Source organism: Anomaloglossus baeobatrachus, chromosome 2 (genome assembly GCF_048569485.1).
Source record: "Anomaloglossus baeobatrachus isolate aAnoBae1 chromosome 2, aAnoBae1.hap1, whole genome shotgun sequence".
Classification (NCBI taxonomy): Eukaryota; Metazoa; Chordata; class Amphibia; order Anura; family Aromobatidae; genus Anomaloglossus; species Anomaloglossus baeobatrachus.
This window is the reverse complement of record NC_134354.1, coordinates 673,948,944-673,967,459: the sequence shown is the minus strand read 5'-3', so window position 1 is coordinate 673,967,459 and position 18,516 is coordinate 673,948,944. Positions and strand designations below refer to the sequence as shown.

The 18,516-nt window shown below is 45.2% G+C and overlaps 1 protein-coding gene across 2 annotated transcripts in view; it reads right to left on the bottom strand.

The window, feature by feature from the left end:
- LOC142290541 (thiol S-methyltransferase TMT1A-like) overlaps positions 1-18,516 on the bottom strand; it is a 102,690-nt gene that overhangs the window by 24,979 nt on the left and 59,195 nt on the right. Inside the window, exon 1 of one of the 2 annotated variants that reach the window (XM_075334504.1) lies at positions 13,742-14,248. The exons of the other annotated variant lie outside the window; for it this stretch is intronic. Coding sequence (XP_075190619.1) covers positions 13,742-14,239 — 498 coding nt within the window. The 5' untranslated portion in view covers positions 14,240-14,248. Of the gene's footprint in view, positions 1-13,741; positions 14,249-18,516 lie in introns of those variants that run through there. 2 annotated transcript variants of the gene reach the window in all.

Genomic DNA, 18,516 nt, shown 5'->3' with positions numbered 1-18,516 from the left:
GTGGTGAATGTGGACACCACCGCTGCTGGTTACTAGGCACCCGGGGCAGATGTTAAGCAGCAAGGTGTTAACCCCTCCGTGGGTAGGGGTGATGGCCTCTGGGCCTGGTTGGGAAGGACGGGCTGGTGTGGTGCAGGGCGGTGTGCGGCCCGAGGGCTCAGTGGTACTTACGATGATTGACACACACGAGTCTCTGTTAAACCAAGATGATGGTGGTCGGTGCCCGCAGTTGGCTGCGTCTGGTCCCCCACCTGTTTTGGTGGTCTCTGCCTCTTTCCTGCACCTGGTTGTGTGGTTGTGGGCTGCCCACGCTTCAGCGACGTTAGCCCGCTCCCCGGCTTTGTGGACGTCGGGAGAGCCTGTTGCCCGCAGACGCTGGCCCGTGGGATCTCTCTGCCTGTGTGGTGGCTTTCTACCCCCCTCGGTGGGCTGTTGTCTTCATTCGGGACTTGGTTGGGAAAGGACCTAAAAGTCCAGACCTCAATCAGTTAATTAACTTGGTCCGGTAGTTTCTGGACCTCGTTTCAGGGTCTGAGTACCCCCCTTTGTGCTCTGGTTTTCAGTCGGTTCCCCGGTTCGGTACCGGCGGGCCACTACCCTGCCCCGGTCCCTTACGGTTCCACCGAGCCGTCTTCCCGGCTCCTGCAGGCTGAGGCCACCGTATGCCTCTTAGCCAGAGGTGGCTGGGCTCCGACCCAGACACCTGTTGTCAGACTGTGGCAGACCTGGGCACAGGTCTGCCTCTGCACTTGAACTTCACCACTTCACTGTCAAAACTGATCTGCTTGTTTTTCCTGCCTCAGGACCTGTGAACTCCTCGGTGGGCGTGTCCAACCGCCTGGCTCTGGACCCTGGTGTGTACACCAAGCACTGAGGGAGGTGACTAGGGTTTTGTGTTTGGCTGGTGTTACCTACTGTGGGACTGGTGTTGTGTGGGGCGCTATTTGTGACTACCTGGCTAGTCCAGGGCGTCACATAAACAAACAAAGAGCTGCAGAGAATAAAGTGAAAAATCAAGAGAAACAAAAGTTAGAAAACAAAAGAAAAATAATGTAGGGGGTTTTTATATGACAATACAGCACTGATTAGCTTAAATATTTTTTTGGAGTTTGTCGGACAACTCCTTTTAATATGATTTCGGTGCTGAGTGAGAGAGTGGCAGACAGACAGAGAGAGAGAGACTTATGGTAGTTACTATCCCGGGCAACGCCGGGTACTACAGCTAGTTTCTTATAAGTCTAGTGCCTTTGCTATAGCGAATTAAATATATAAATTAATCCAAGCAGTCTTGTATCACTATGAAGCAAACCCACATAGTTCGCCTCTTGGTCATCTTTGGCTACATCAGGGCAATTCTGACCCAATATACTCTTGTACCAATCGAACATATATTAAATGGAGGAACTGGTGGCAGTCTACCCGGTAACCAGAAGCAGATCACCAGTACTGAGTGATCAGTTCTGGCTCTCGTTCAGGGTCTTGGGAGAGAGGGGTGGCAAGCAAGCAAGCAAGCAACTAATTTCCTGGCCCCTTTACTAGCTTTGGTCACTCAGTTAACCACCTTCTAGATTAGTGCCCCTTTACCTTACTCAGGTCAGGAGGGGGTGCAGCTATTAAGGGGATCCAGTCTAAAAAGAGGGTGTCTGTGGAACCCAGGAATAGGGGTACATCATAGCTGGCAACAAGAATGAGTACACCCCTTAATGCAACTGGCCAAATTGTGTCCAATTAGCCATTTTGCCTCCCTGGTGTCAAATGACTCAATAGCATTACAAGGTTTCATGTGTGACTGGGGAGCAGGTGTGTTAAATTTTGTGTTAGTGATCACACACTCTCTCATACTGGTCACTGGAAGTTCAATGTGGCACCTTCTGACAAAGAATTCCTTGAAGATCTGAAAAAAAAAGAACTGTTGTTCTACATAGAGATGGCCTAGACTATAAGGAGATTGCCAACACCCTGAAACTGAGCAGCAGCACAGTAGCCAAGACCATACAGTGGTTTAACAAGACAGGTTTCACTCAGAACAGATATGTTATATATTTGACCAAAAAGCACATCTCAATCATTATCAAAGTTTTTCAAAGAAACCACTCCATTTTAGCATATGAAACCAGAAAAGACAGGGGTTTTTATGAGGCAAAAATGAGAAATTTATTTATTGATGCAAAAAAATCACACACGTTTAAAAGCATGTGTTAATAGAACATACAGGTAAAAGTAGTGCTATAGAGGGGAAACACCCAAAGATAAGTGGGGCAGAGAAGCACGCTCATAAGTTTATCACAGACATGGGTATATACATCAGGCCCTCATAAACAGAGTACAAAAAACTGTAAAAGTAAATCAAGTCTTAAGTCAAATGCTCACCCATTCTTAAAAGAGCGTCGCAACTACGTCTCACAAATCAAAAAGACCCAACCAACGCGCGTTTCGCGTCGCACATCACAGCTTCATCAGGGCGGGTTGACTGGCTAGTCCAGGGCGTCACATACACACACATAGTCCGACAATTAAATTAATGAAAAATATTAATTTATTGATATTTTAGCCATATATAGTATAAAACCGCTATAATTATGTTAAATATGACTATTTTCATTATGATTTAATAAATTAAATTTGTTTTCATTTTTTCCCCTTTTTTCATAGTGTTTGTATGTTAAAACTTTATTTAGTAGTGTCTTTGTAGTCAAAACGCATCTGACTTCAAGCAATGGAAAAGCATGTAAAAAGCGCTAAAAACGTGGCTAAAACGCGGTAAATACGCACGCGTATTTATAGCGTTTTGATAGTCAAAAGCAACTTTGGCAAAAGCAATTTCTGCCAGAGGATGCATTTTGAACTGCAAGTACCCCGACGCAAAGTGCGGACATAGCTTAAGGGGCCATTACCTACAAAATTCACAATTTTGGTGACAAATTCCCATTAGGCCCCGTGCAAACGTTGAGTATTTGGTCAGTTTTTTACCTCAGAATTTGTAAGACAAAACCAGGAGTGTAACAATCAGAGGAAAAGTATAATAGATTTTTTACCCACTGCTGGTTTTGGCATAGGGTACTTTCACACTTGCGTTTTTTTCCTTCAGTCGCAATCCGCTGTTTTGGAAAACATTACACTCCGTTAACGGATTCCGCTGCTTCCCATAGACGTGTATGGACGACGCATTGCGACTGATGGTCCTGCATTGCATCCGTCAGATGGGAAGAACGCAGCATGTAGCGTTTTTCTGCGCTTCCCAGAGCGTCAAAAAAACACAATGTGCTGGATTCCGTCGGTGTCCGTCATTTTTATAATGGAAGTCTATGGTGGCGGAATCCGGTGGAATCCGTCATTTGACTGATTCCTGTGACGGATCCGTCTTTACACAACTGCGCATGCTCAGTTGAGTAAATTGCTGAACAAAAAAAGCTACAACGGATTCCGTTGTTTTGCAGGATCTGTCGCATCAGTTGTGCCACTATATGCAATGCATCCGTTACATCCGTCACACAACGCAATGCGACGGATGCCGCACAACGCAAGTGTGAAACTAGTCATACAAATACTGAGGTAAAAACTCACCAAATACTCAACATGTGCATGTGGTCTTAAAGAAGTTGTCCAGTTACCAAAACTGATTTTTTTTTTTCTGATAAATCTTGCTAATATGTGCCCCTCAACACATCTATTATGTTTTTTCAGCAAAATTACCTTTCATTGTGCACTAACAGCACAGGGTCATTGCTGGCTCCAGCTCTGATGGGGTTAATCTCTCCTCTGACTTCCTGTGTTCAGTTCCTACAAGTCCCAGAATTCTTTGTGGCTCTAGGGCGGTGTCTGGCTTATCTAACACACCCACTGTGTCTAATACAAACACTCTGCTCCCACCCAAACCCTCCTCCCTACCTCTTCCCTGTGGATGCACTGAGAGCAATTACACAGAGACAGCAGCACCTTTACACAGCCAGGGGAAGAAAGTGTGTGTGCGTATATACAGTGTGTGTGTGCGCGTATATACAGTGTGTGTGTGTATATACAGTGTGTGTGAATATACAGTGTGTGTGTGTATATACAGTGTGTGTGTGTATATACAGTGTGTGTGAATATACAGTGTGTGTGTGTATATACAGTGTATGTGTGTATATATACAGTGTGTGAGTGAGTGTGTATGTGTGTGTGTATGTCATACTCACCTGTCTGCAGGGTCCATGCTTGCTTCCAGCCCCTGTCCCGGTCCCGCCGCTCTGTGTGCAGTCTCCCCGGGGCACGCACGAAGCTTGCAGGACCTGGCCGTGGATCACCTGATGCAGTCACCTGACGCATCAGCTGATCGTAGTCTCGCCGGCTTTTTCGGCCGGCTATCAGCTGATCCTGCTGTCAGGGGACTTCATCAGCTGATTACCGGCAGCTCCTGCAGCGATCGGACGGGATCAGACTCCTGTCCAATCGATCGCTCCAGGAGCTGCCGGTAATCACCACAGCACATAAGTGAGTATGTATTTTTTTTTTTTTTTTTCTACTGATGCATCAGCTGATTGTATAATCGGCTTTTATACAATCAGCTGATGTGTGATGGGATTCAGGCACTTGATCCTGACACATCATCTGATCGCTCTGCCTTCCAGCAAACCGATCAGATGATATTGGATCCGGATTGGACGGCGCGGGACCCTGACCCAGGATTACTGCGGAGGGGGGTTCTTTATTTCAATAAAGATGGAGTCACTAATTGTGTTGTGTTTTATTTCTAATAAAAATATTTTTCTGTGTGTTGTGTTTTTTTTTTTTATCATTACTAGAAATTCATGGTGGCCATGTCTAATATTGGCGTGACACCATGAATTTCGGGCTTAGGGCCAGCTGATAATATACAGCTAGCCCTAACTCCATTATTACCCGGCTAGCCACCCGGCATCAGGGCAGCTGGAAGAGTTGGATACAGCGCCAGAAGATGGCGCTTCTATGAAAGCGCCATTTTCTGGGGTGGCTGCGGACTGCAATTCGCAGTGGGGGTGCCCAGAAAGCATGGGTACCCTGCACTGTGGATTCCAATCCCCAGCTGCCTAGTTGTACCCGGCTGGACACCAAAATTAGGCGAAGCTCACGTCATTTTTTTTTAAAATTATTTCATGAAATTCATGAAATAATTAAAAAAAAAAGGGCTTCTCTATATTTTTGGTTCCCAGCCGGGTACAAATAGGCAGCTGGGGGTTGGGGGCAGCCCGTACCTGCCTGCTGTACCCAGCTAGCATACAAAATATGGCGAAGCCCACGTCATTTTTTTTTTCTCTTTTTTGGCAAAAAACTGCATACAGTCCGGGATGGAGTATGCTGAGCCTTGTAGTTCTGCAGCTGCTGTCTGCTCTCCTACATACACTAGTGAATGGAGGATGCTGAGCCTTGTAGTTCTGCAGCTGCTGTCTGCTCTCATGCATACACTAGTGAAGTTATGTACTAGTAAAACAACTCCCATGTCAGGAGCCAAAATTGGGAAAGATTTGTTTTGCCGAATCCATTGCAGGGTTAATGGTGTTCTCAGATTTTACAGAGGACCTCAATGTTAGCCTGTGTGGATGACGTAGGACGCATTAAGCACCCAGGCTTCAGAAGAAGGAGGACAAAGATGGCCAAAAGAGGAGGCGCTGCACCCGGAGAATGGAGACGGTCATCTGACCAGTCTGCATCGCCCCTTAGGTAAGTATTATAAAGTCATGTTTATGTTCTACACAGTGGCCTGGGCTCTTATATACAGTATGTTAGAATGCTGTATATAAGAGCCCACTGGTGGTGGCCGCAGCTTATAGTCACCAAATCTGGTGACAGGTTCCCTTTAAGTGCCCGGCTCCTGGTCTTATACTCACCTTACAGCGTCTTCATCTTCCATCAGTGGTTTTCTGTAGTTTGTGACCTGCCAGCTTCGCTAATGTTTCATGGAGTAATCTGGAGGTCACAACTCAATACAAGTCTATGAGACCCTCGTTCTGGCATTCATAGAGTTAGATTGAGAGCTTGTGACGTAATTTCTAACTTCCAGACGTGATTGTCACAAGATAGCGCTGCGGGACCGGAGTATCGCCGATAAAATACACAACAGGGGTTTTAAGCGCCACTCGCGTGCTGAAATAAAACACTGGAGCGGTGCTTTAAGTAAAGGCTGTAAAGCGGTAGACAACCCCTTTTACGTTTGGCCGGTTGCTAATTTCTACTGAAAATTAGCCATTTGCCATAATTCAGAGATTAGCATCAGAGTCCTGATAGCCATAAAGACCTAAAAATCAAGGTGAAGGTGAAGGTGGGACTCACCTGGTGCAGGTCCATGTGGAAACGGATCTGTAAATGTATAAAGCATTGCGATGAAAACAAAGGAACGGCTTTCCTGTAAGGATTGCCTGTCAGCTGGTGCTAAGGCTGCTTTCACACATCCGGTTTTTGCTGTGCGGCACAATACGGCGCTTTGCAGAAAAAACGCAACCTTTTTTTTTTGCCGCCGGTTGAGTTTTTTTCTGCATAGACTTGCATTAGCGCCGTATTGGGCCGCATGGCCTTGCGTTGCGTCCGTTTTTTGCCGGATGCGGCATATTTAGCCCATGATGGAACGTCGCCTGGCACTTTTTTTGTGCGGCGAAAAAAACGCATCACGCTGGATCCGGCGAGATTTACAATGCAAGCCTATGGACGCCGGATGCGTTTTTTTGCACTGCGGATGCTCAGTATCAAGCCGCATCCGTCAAAAAATGGACGGGCCGCATGGAAAAACTTATGCAACGGATCTGTTTTTTTCGCCGCATCCGTTGCATAGGTTTTCGAGCCGCACTGCAAAACCGGATGTGTGAAAGCAGCCTAAGACGTCTACTACTTCCAGACCGTGACCATGTAGTGTGGTGAGGACTGAAAGCAATTACTACTCTGAGGCTGGACCAGAGCGCAGCAGGCAGACGCTGACCCCCTTCTCTGCTCCAATCATGCTCTGACCTGATTGTATATCATCAAGGCTGGAGCTTTCCATCCGGTGGCCATTCACAGAAATGTTCAGATATCAGCAGGCGAGAGAAAAGAACACAAGGTCCGGAAGCAGAAGCAGATACATATAGCGGAGCACTGCGGGAATTTGTGATTTGGCACATTGCTACACCAACACCAAGATTGGTACTTCTCTGGGGAGGTGGTATGGTCATAGTAAAGGCCGCTTTACACGCTGTGACATCGCATGTCGCTAGGGATAGCACCCACCCCCATCGTTCGTGCGTCACAGGCAAATCGCTGCCTGTAGCGAACAATATCGCAGGAACGCGTCACACGAACTTACCTTCCTAACGACGTCGCTGTGGATGGCGAACAACATCCTTTCTAAGGGGGCGGTTCGTGCGGCGTCACACGGCAGCCGTCCAATAGAAGCGGAGGGGCAAAGAGCAGCCGCATGAAAGTCACGCCCACCTCGTTACCAGAGGACGCAGGGACGGTGTTATTCGTCGGTCCCGGGGTGTCACACGTAGCGATGGAACGACAGGAACGACGAACAACCAAATGAGCAACGATATTTGGAAAATGAACGACGTGTCAACAATCAATCAATGATTTGGTGAGTATTTGGGATCGTTAGCGGTCGCTTGTAAGTGTCACACGCAACGACGTTGCTAACGAGGTCGGATGTGCGTCACAAATTCCGTGACCCCAGTGATATCTCGTTAGTGATGTCGCTGCGTGTAAAGCGGCCTTAAGTCAGGGCTCCTACAGAGGTATATATAGGTGGTGGTGATCAGAATAGAAAAGGCACACAAAGAAAAAGGGAATGATGGGCACACCGGGCTGTATGTAGGGTGTTCTGTGTACACGAGCCTAAGGGTATGTGCCCATGATCAGGGTTCAGGGCGCTGAAGCCTCTCACTTGTGTTCTCCCTACGGAGGACACAGGCGAATGCGCGATAAACAACTGACATGCTGCAGTCTGGAAAGACGCACCGCAGATCAGGGTTTGCTGCGGAAAAAACAAGCACAGCGGGCACAGGATTTCTAGAAATCCCTCCACTGTGCTTGTACTGTACAATGCAGCGTTTTGGACACAGCTGAAGAATGCCGCATCCAAAACGCTGCAAACACTGATCGTGGGCACGCACCAGCAGACATTCAACTTCTCCCACACAAATGAAAAGCAGAAACCTTGTAGCACCTGCACGTATTGGAAGATAACCCATAAATATCGCTACTATACGTCATGAGGTCATTTAAGTGGCCGTTGGATCATTCGGCCAAAAGCAATCATTCTGGATTCCCCCATACATAGTAACACTTAGACAGGCCAACATGCCGAATACTATTTTTTTTCTCCCACATGTTACATTGTGGGCAGATCCAGCAAGTTTTGACAACTTTAATGTTTTTGGGGACCTTCGCTAATAGTATACAAACACTGAACAATAAAAAATAAATCTTTATTTTTATATAGCGCTAACACATTCCGCAGCGCTTTACATACATCAGGAACACTGTCCCCATTGGGGCTCACAATCTAAATTCCCTATCTGTATGTTTTTTGGAACAATCCTCTACTGACCACTTCTATAATCCAGCATCAAATACAGCTGACCGGGGCCACATGAAATATTCTACATTACTGGACATTTTAAGAACTGGACTTCCTTCACCGAAAAAAATAAAAAAATTGCTAGTAATGATCTGTTCACATGGTATTTGATGAGGATTTTCAGCGGGAATGTGATGGCTTAGGCTGCTTTCATACATCCGGTTTTTGCAGTGTGGCTCAAAAACCTATGCAACGGATGCGGCGAAAAAAACGGATCTGTTGCATACGTTTTTCCATGCGGCCTGTCCGTTTGACGGATGTGGCTTGATACCGAGCATGCGCAGAGCAAAAAAAAAACGCATTCGGCCGCCGGATGCAGTGTTTGCCGCAGGACGCCGCATCTGGCGTCCATAGGCTTGCATTGTAAATCGCGCCGGATCTGGCGTCATGCGTTTTTTTCGCCGCACAAAAAAAACGTGCCAGGCAACGTTCCATCCGACCGCCGCATGGGCTCAATATGCCGCATTCGGCAAAAAATGGCAAATGCATGTCACTATCTGTCTCCCCTCTGGGACTTGTTGTGCAGGTGACCGGATGCTACATGTCACTAACTGTATCCACTCTGGGACTTGTGCAGGTGACCGGATGCTAAATGTCACTATCTGTCTCCACTCTGGGATTTCTGCTGCATAGTACCAACTGTATACACTCTCACCTGCAGAACAAGTACCACAGTGGAGACAGTTAGTGACATGTAGCATCCGTTCACCTGCACAACAAGTCCCAGAGTGGATACAGTGACATGCAGCACACTATGTGTCAGGGCACAGCATGTCACCAACTTGCTCTGCTCTGTCACCTGCGGTGCTGCATGTCACGTTTTTGCTGCGATTTGGTGCGTTTTTTGCTGCGTTTTTGCTCACTGCGTTTTTAATCAGTACACAATGCCATTAAAGATTGTTGATGAAAAAAAAAAAAGGTCTGATGTCATTTTCTTATTCAAAATGTTCATTGTATGCAGGAGAGCAGACAGCAGCTGCAGAACTACAAGGCTCAGCATCCTCCATTCACTAGTGTATGCAGGAGAGCAGACAGCAGCTGCAGAACTACAAGGCTCAGAATCCTCCATTCACTAGTGTATGCATGAGAGCAGACAGCAGCTGCAGAACTACAAGGCTCAGCATCCTCCATTCACTAGTGTATGCAGTAGAGCAGACAGCAGCTGCAGAACTACAAGGCTCAGCATCCTCCATTCACTAGTGTATGCAGGAGAGCAGACAGCAGCTGCAGAACTAAAAGGCTCAGCATCCTCCATTCACTAGTGTATGCAGGAGAGCAGATAGCAGCTGCAGGACTACAAGGCTCAGCATCCTCCATTCACTAGTGTATGCAGGAGAGCAGACAGCAGGTGCAGGACTACAAGGCTCAGCATCCTCCATTCACTAGTGTATGCAGGAGAGCAGACAGCAGCTGCAGAACTACAAGGCTCAGCATACTCCATCCCGGACTGTATGCAGTTTTTTTGCCAAAAAAAGAGAAAAAAAAAATGACGTGGGCTTCGCCATATTTTGTATGCTAGCCGGGTACAGCAGGCAGATACGGGCTGCCCCCAACCCCCAGCTGCCTATTTGTACCCGGCTGGGAACCAAAAATATAGAGAAGCCCTTTTTTTTTTAATTATTTCATGAATTTCATGAAATAATTTAAAAAAAAAATGAAGTGAGCTTCGCCTAATTTTGGTGTCCAGCCGGGTACAACTAGGCAGCTGGGGATTGGAATCCACAGTGAAGGGTGCCCAAGCTTTCTGGGCACCCCCACTGCGAATTGCAGTCCGCAGCCACCCCAGAAAATGGCGCTTTCATAGAAGCGCCATCTTCTGGCGCTGTATCCAACTCTTCCAGCTGCCCTGAAGCCGGGTGGCTAGCCGGGTAATAATGGAGTTAGGGCTAGCTGTATATTATCAGCTGGCCCTAAGCCCGAAATTCATGGTGTCACGCCAATATTAGACATGGCCACCATGAATTTCTAGTAATGATAAAAAAAAAAACACAACACACAGAAAAATATTTTTATTAGAAATAAAACACAACACAATTAGTGACTCCATCTTTATTGAAATAAAGAACCCCCCTCCGCAGTAATCCTGGGTCAGGGTCCCGCGCCGTCCAATCCGGATCCAATATCATCTGATCGGTTTGCTGGAAGGCAAAGCGATCAGATGATGTGTCAGGATCAAGTGCCTGAATCACATCACACATCAGCTGATTGTATAAAAGCCGGTTATACAATCAGCTGATGCATCAGTGCCAAAAAAAAAAAAAAAAAATACATACTCACTTATGTGCTGTGGTGATTACCGGCAGCTCCTGGAGCGATCGATTGGACAGGAGTCTGATCCCGTCCGATCGCTGCAGGAGCTGCCGGTAATCAGCTGATGAAGTCCCCTGACAGCAGGATCAGCTGATAGCCGGCCGAAAAAGCCGGCGAGACTACGATCAGCTGATGCGTCAGGTGACTGCATCAGGTGATCCACGGCCAGGTCCTGCAAGATTCGTGCGTGCCCCGGGGAGACTGCACACAGCCGAAGCGGCGGGACCGGGACAGGGGCTGGAAGCAAGCATGGACCCTGCAGACAGGTGAGTATGACATACACACTCACTCCGCGTCCGGTCACCTGTGCTGCTGGTGGGAGTATATGATCACACTGCCGACACCGCCCGCTCTCCTGACAGCTGAGCACAGCGGGCGGGTGGACAGTGTGATCACATACTTGCGTGACAGGGGGGATTTCAGTTGGAGAAACCCCCCCTGTACTCCACACTGGCGCCCCGTACCTCCCACAGCTGAATGCTGGTAGCGCGCGCTCTGCCTTCACCGCTCCACACACTGGCGTCCTCCGGATCCTCCCCTCGATGCTGGGCTGTGACGTCAGGTAGTCACCGCCCACAGCCCAGTCAATCACTGTGAGTGGCGCCGGCATCCTGTGACGTACCCGTCCAGTTTGAGAGCCCGGAAATGCCGGGACGTCAGAGGATGCCGGCGGCCACAGCTCCAGGGGGTCATGTGACTGGCACTGAGCGTGCAGGATAGCGCCGCTCAGTGCCAGAAATGGAAACAGAAGCCAATGCAGAAGATGCATATAATGGTACGTGAGAATCATTGGGGAAAAAAAAAAATGGGTGACCCACCCCTTTAATGTGTAACTTTTAAACTCTCAAGCTACTGTTCCACTGTGAGTAATTGTTTATTGTGTTTTTTTGGGGGGTGGGAGGGGTTTTGCCTCTTGCCATGTCATGTATAAAATTAAGCTGCTTTTTTTGTTTTCATTAAGCTTATTTTTTTATTTTATTTAGCATAGTTTCAGCTGATGATTGGATAAGACTACAGCCAGTCATTGGCGATCGCAAAGAGATGTTCTTGTAAAGATGACTGTATAACATGGAAGATGATCGCATCACAAAGCTCAGACTTGCCGGTGGCTCTCCTGACCTGAGTGTGACATGTCGATCTATGCTGCTCTCACGCACAGGTCAGGAGAGCCACCAACCAGGCCATGCATTGCAATGCAATCATTGTCCATGTTATATGGCCGTCTAACTGCGCCCTTAGGGCTCATGCGCACGTAACTGCTGAATAATCTGCAGCGATTTGACAGCACATGTGCGCTTCAAATTGCTACAGAAACACTGCATAATGGATGCAGGTTTTTTGTCCAAAAAACCCCAGATTTCATGCGCTATGACTGCTGCCCCCACCATAGACAGAGTGGGAGCTGCATCCATAGCGCATGGAATAATTGACATGCTCATTTTATGAATGCACGGATTTGGGTCAAAAGTTTAGCATCCAAATTGCTGCACTCATAAAAGCAACGTGCGCATGTCTCATGGACAATCTACATAGATTGTGCAGGGGACGCAGGACGCATACATTTACGCTGCAGTGCAATACGCAGCGTAAATGCATGCAAGTATGCAACGTGCGCATGAGCCCTTAAAGTGAAATTGCCCATTCTGGAGGACTCTTACCTTCACAGTATGGCCAGCATTAGACACTATGGCTGCAGTGGCTCTTGGTGGTCAGGGTTCAGACATGCATGTTCATATATTTTGAGATCGAAATCTATGTATGTGTTTAGTATATTTTTAGATTTTTGGTTTGAATAGCTTCCTATAGATGTAGAAATACATGGTGATATCTGTTTATGATGAAAACTAAGATGCAAATGTTAAGGCTGTGTGCGCACTAGGCCGTTTTACCCGCAGATTTACCCGCGGATTTGCTGCGGAAATTTCTTGAGAAATGTCTGCAATCTTTGTGCAGACATTTCCCAGCAAATCCTATGAGAAAAAAAAATAGCTGTGCGCACACTGCGGATTTTTCTCAAAAAATTTCCTTGAGAAGATTTTCTTGAGAAAATTTCTTGAGAAAATGAGCATGTCAATTTTTTTCCGCAGGTACCTGCGGATTTCTGCAGTACAGCCTGCAAAATCCGCAGGGAACAATCTGCGGGAAAATCGCGGCAAATTCGCGGCTAATCCGCGGCAAATCCGCATGCGGATTTACCGCGGATTGTTTCCGGAGGTCCGGAAATCTTCCACTCCCAGAAGTTTCTCAAGAAATTTTCTTGAGAAACTTCACATTTCTAGTGCGCACAAAGCCTAAGGCTATGTGCGCACGTTGCGTACTAGCCCTGCAGAAATTTCTGCAGCGATCTGAAGAGCACACGTGCGCTTCAAATCGCTGCAGAAAATGTCCGTAGAGAAAGAAAAAAAAAGCCGATTCCATGCGCTCTGCCTGCAGCTCCTGCCATAGACAGAGCAGGAGCTGCCGGAAAAGCGCACGGAAGAAGTAACATGTCACTTTTTAGAACGCAGCGCTTCGGGCAGCAGCCGAAACGCTGCGCTCTAAGACGCCACGTGCGCACGGCCCCTGCACAATCTCCATAGACTGTGCAGGGGACGCAGGACGCATGCAGTTACGCTGCGCTACAAAGCGCAGCGTAACTGCATGAATTACGCACACGTGGGCACATAGCCTAAAAGTTCCTAACTACATGGCTGGAATATTGCTGATGGGATTTAATTTTGGATATATGATCTATAATTCATTAATATTTACACTGCCAACAATTCAGGTTTCCATGCAGAATTAAAAAATCTAATACATAATTCCCATTTCTTTAGCTGCTTTAGAAGACAAATTACTCATTTAATAAAAAAATATTACACAACTTACCGGCCTGAGAACCCTCTTAGCCTCTTTCACTACAGCTGGTATGTTCGGCACAGAACAAACCAACAAGGTGCACACAACGACATCCATGGAGCCATCATCGATAGACGTCATGTTGTCAGCAGAAGCTACTACAAAGCTCTCATAGGTCAGATGGTTATTTTCGGCTTGGCTTTTGCTCAGGAACTTTTGGAAATTTGGGTTGATATCCAGACAGGTAATTTTGCAGCCCCTGGGGTAATACCTGAAGTTGGCACCTGAGCCACAACCAATCTCTAGGAGCCTGAGTTCTTTTGTGGGACCCGAAAAGTCGGAGATATTGCTAAAGAGTCTTCTTTTCTGAAATTCCATCAAGTTGTTGTATGTTTCAGAGAATTTGTTCATAAAATGAGGAAAGAATTTCTTTATAAATGAGTCCCAAATGCCTAGATAATTAAGCATGTGCAGAGGCAGCATGATGACAGCCGCTATAAGCTGCAGCAGAAATATGATCACAGACATGTTGGAGGGAAATCCTGTATGCGGCGATCAGACACTAAATTCAGAGTGATTTGGAGTGAGGCCCAGCCTGTATTTCTAGTATCTGTTTACCATTCCTAGATACACCCCAAAGAGGGAGGAGGGCTGCACAATACCTCTTGAGACTTTTGTCTGTGGAGTGTGGACAGTTCTACCTAGCACAGTGTGCACTATTCACCACCTATGTGCACATACTATAGACTTTATATACTGAACAGTCACACTATAGACATGCACAGATGTTATGATAGGAGCAGGAATCAGGAGAATGTGGGTCATATTCAGCTTTGAAAACAGTCGTAAGTCAGAAATACTCTGATATCCACAGTGGAAATAACTTTACTGCAGCTATTTTTTAAAAAAGAACTGTATACCGGTTGTGACTTAGAAAATGTATAGTTATGGGGAGTCTAGGATTTTTAGAAAGTGCCACTTCTAACTTACATGCCAATATCAGCTGCATGTCATGTTGACATTGACATATTGCAGGTTTTTATGCATGGAAAGACTGATAAGATTTTTCCCAAAAGCTTCGCCCGGGTTAATAACTGCTGTTAACAAAATAGAATGTATTAACAAAAATGTATTTTGTACACAAAAACCACAAAACAAATAGAAATGTAATTATTAAAAGGCAAAAACTAAGCTAATAGAAGCATTTCACAACATATATTTCAACACCACAGATATTCCACACAGATTTAACTAAATTGGCCAAGTAATGTGCTCCGTCTGTCTCTTTCCAGATCTGTCTCTTTCCCTGTCTGTCTCCCTTTCTGTCTCTTTCCAGGTCTGCCTCTTTCCTCATCTACCTGTCTCTGTCTCTTTCTTTGTCTGTCTCTATCTCTCTGTCTCTTTCCCAGGTCTGACTCTTTCCCAGGTCTGTCTCTTTCCCAGGTCTGTCTCCCCGCCTCTGTGACTGTCTTTTCCTGTCGGTCTCTTTCCCTGTCTGCCTGTCTCTATTTCGCTGTCTCTTTCCCCGTCTGTCTCTATCAAGGTCTGTGTCTTTTCCTATCTTTGTCTGTCTCTCTGGCTGTCTCCTCCTTCCCTGTCTGTCTCTCTGGCTGTCTCCTCCTTCCCTGTCTGCCTGTCTCTGTCCCTGTCTGCATGTCTGTCTCTTTCCAGGTCTGTCTCTCTCCAGGTCTGTCTCTTTCCAATTCTGTCTCTGTCTGTCTCTTTCACTGTTTGTCTCTGTCTGTCTCTATCTCTGTCTCTTTCCCTGTCTGTCTCTATCTCTGTCTCTTTCCCTGTCTGCCTGTCTTTGTCTGTCTCTATTTCTCTGTCTCTTTCCCCGTCTGTCTCTGTCAAGGTCTGTGTCTTTCCCCATCTATCTTTGTCTGTCTCTCTGGCTGTCTCCTCCTTCCCTGTCTGTCTCTCTGGCTGTATCCTCCTTCCCTGTCTGACTGTCTCTGTCTGCATGTCTGTCTCTTTCCAGGTCTGTCTCTTTCCAGGTCTGTCTCTTTCCAGGTCTGTCTGTGCGTGTCTCTTTCACCGTTTGTCTCTGTCTGTATCTATCTCTGTCTCTTTCCCTGTCTGTCTCTATCTCTGTCTATTTACCTGTCTGTCTCTATCTCTGTCTCTTTCCCTGTCTGTCTCTATCTCTGTCTCTTTCCCTGTCTGTCTCTATCTCTGTCTCTTTCCCTGTCTGTCTCTCTATCCGTCTCCCTACTGACATCTTATTACCTCACATATAACCTTCTTATACTATGAATGTCTTTTGTTCCTATAGCAACCACTCACAGCTCCTACTAATAACCTGTAGTTCCAGGCTCCATTTACTTTAATGAAGGCATGTTTTTTGGAGAGTAACTGTAAAGCGCGGGGTTACATTTTCCTGTCAAAACATAGTCTACGACGTTTCCTGGGTCACATGAGGTGTCTGTGCAAAATTTCGTGATTGTAAATGCGATGGTGCGGATACACTTTTCGTTTCACATTTTCCCCATTATATAGATAGGGGCAAAATTGATTGGTAAATTGGAATGCGCGGGGTTAAAATTTCACCTCACAACATAGCCTATGACACTCTCGGGGTCCAGACGTGTGAGTGTGCAAAATATTGTGGCTGTAGCTGCGACGGTGCAGATGCCAATCCCGGACACACACACACACACACTCACACACACACACACAGCTTTATATATTAAATTTATACACTGGAGATCAAAATTAGAGAACAACACACAATTTTCTAAATGTTAAGGTCATTGTGTAGTCCTATGTCATTATATCCTAACATGAGTAAACTAGCAGTATTTTAAGCTTATTTCATAAATTGAATTTATTATAAAGCACATAATAAAAATGTAAATTAAATAAATGTAAAAGGACCACTGATCAAAATTAGAGAACACTTTCAGATACCTGCAAGCTATTGGTGTTAATCTGGCACCTGGTGCTAATTTCCTTAATTATCTGACAAACCCCATTTAAGTAGAGGCCTAACTTTCCAGTTTGCACTGACTTTGTAAAAATGGTGTTCCATTCCAAAGTGACTGAAAACCTCCGACAGCAGGTTGTCCAGATGAAGGCCAAAAGGGTGACCCTATCAGCCATAGCAAGAGAAGTTGGTCATTCCAAGTCTCTGATTTTGAGAATATTGCATCGTTACAATATAACAAACTCTTTCAAGTTCCCCAAGAAGGCTGGTCGCCCTCAAAAGACAACTGCAAGAGAGGACAAGATAATGTGGAGACACGCCATGGGTAATCATTTCAACGCGGCAGCTGGACTTGCCTTTAAAGTTCAGCATTGAACAGGGTAACAATCTGTCTTGTCATACAGTGTCACGACGTTTAAGAGCATTTGGACCGAGAGCCTACTCTGCAGTGACCAAACCTCACATTAGCAGAAAGAATCAAAAGGCTAGACTCACCTTTGTGTGGAGGATGTTGTGTGGACAGAGAAGTGGTCCACAGTTCATTTTAGTGATAAAACAAGTTTCATTTATTTGGGTCTGATGGGATCCATTTTGTTCATTGAAAAAATTGGTGAAAGACTGAACCCAAAGTGTGTTAAGAGGTCATCTTATTGTACGTAAACACCCCTGTGTGCGTGTGTCGATATACTGAAGAAAAAAATAAAAAAATAATATGTTTATTTACAAATGCCTAAATGTGACCCCAATAAGAGATAGAAATTCCACATTTCATTGCCATTTATGAATGTGAGTCACATACTTATTGTGCATTAAGTTAGGCTGCAAGCTGATTTTAAAGAATAAGTGCACTTTGCATCTGTGCACTTCAGGTGCATTTACCTTGAAAGGTTATCATGATCAAGCATTCGGACATATTTCACAATAAACTTGCACTATAAATAGTCTGCTGATCACCCAGTGAACGGATCCTTAGCCTACAGTATATATCAGGATATTTCCACTCCTTGAGAAAGCTATCAAGCGAATCGTACATTGGAGGTTTGGAGCCCAGTATTCATATGTTGCATTTTACTCTATGGTATGTCCTCTTACTGATATATGGTATTTTTTCATAAGAAATGTTATGGTCTTATCAGTACAATTTTGTCTTACATTGACTGATATCCAGTAATTCATAACATTGATATTATCAATTAGCTATATCTTTATTATATGGCTAGATGCTGAAGCATCGCTCTGATCAGCAGAAGCGATCGGATACTGTAACCATAAATTCCCCTAGGGGGAACTAGTAAAATCAATAGCAAAAGTAAAAAAAAAAGAGTTTTAAAAAATATTAAAAAAAGAAAAAATTAATCAACTGCGTACCCGTTCATATATGCATGCCACTGAGAACAATGATAAATCAACCAAAAAACAATGTCCCAAATGAAGGAAACAGAAAGCGGTTCATGCTAAAAAATATATATATTTTATTGATTAATTTTTTATTTTTTTTTTAGATAAAAAACAGAATACTCCTGAGAGGGACCCAATAAATTAGCCAGACGTTTACATAAAAGTACTACAGAGAGGGATACAGGGAACAATAAATACAAAAATTCATAGAATATAATAAATACATCGTATAATTATATAAATATTTTAGTAATCAAAAGATTATCTAAGTAAGTAAATTATGTGAAGCTACATAGAATAAACTGCACTGTAAACATATTCTGCTGCAAATTGCAACAACCCTGGCCAACATACAAAAGTATACAAAAAAGTGCGTCTAGTGCAAACACTATACAAACAAATAAATTAGTACCTCAAGATAAGCTGCCAGAGGCACTCACATGAGCTATATGACTCGCATGAGTATTGGATCGCATCACCC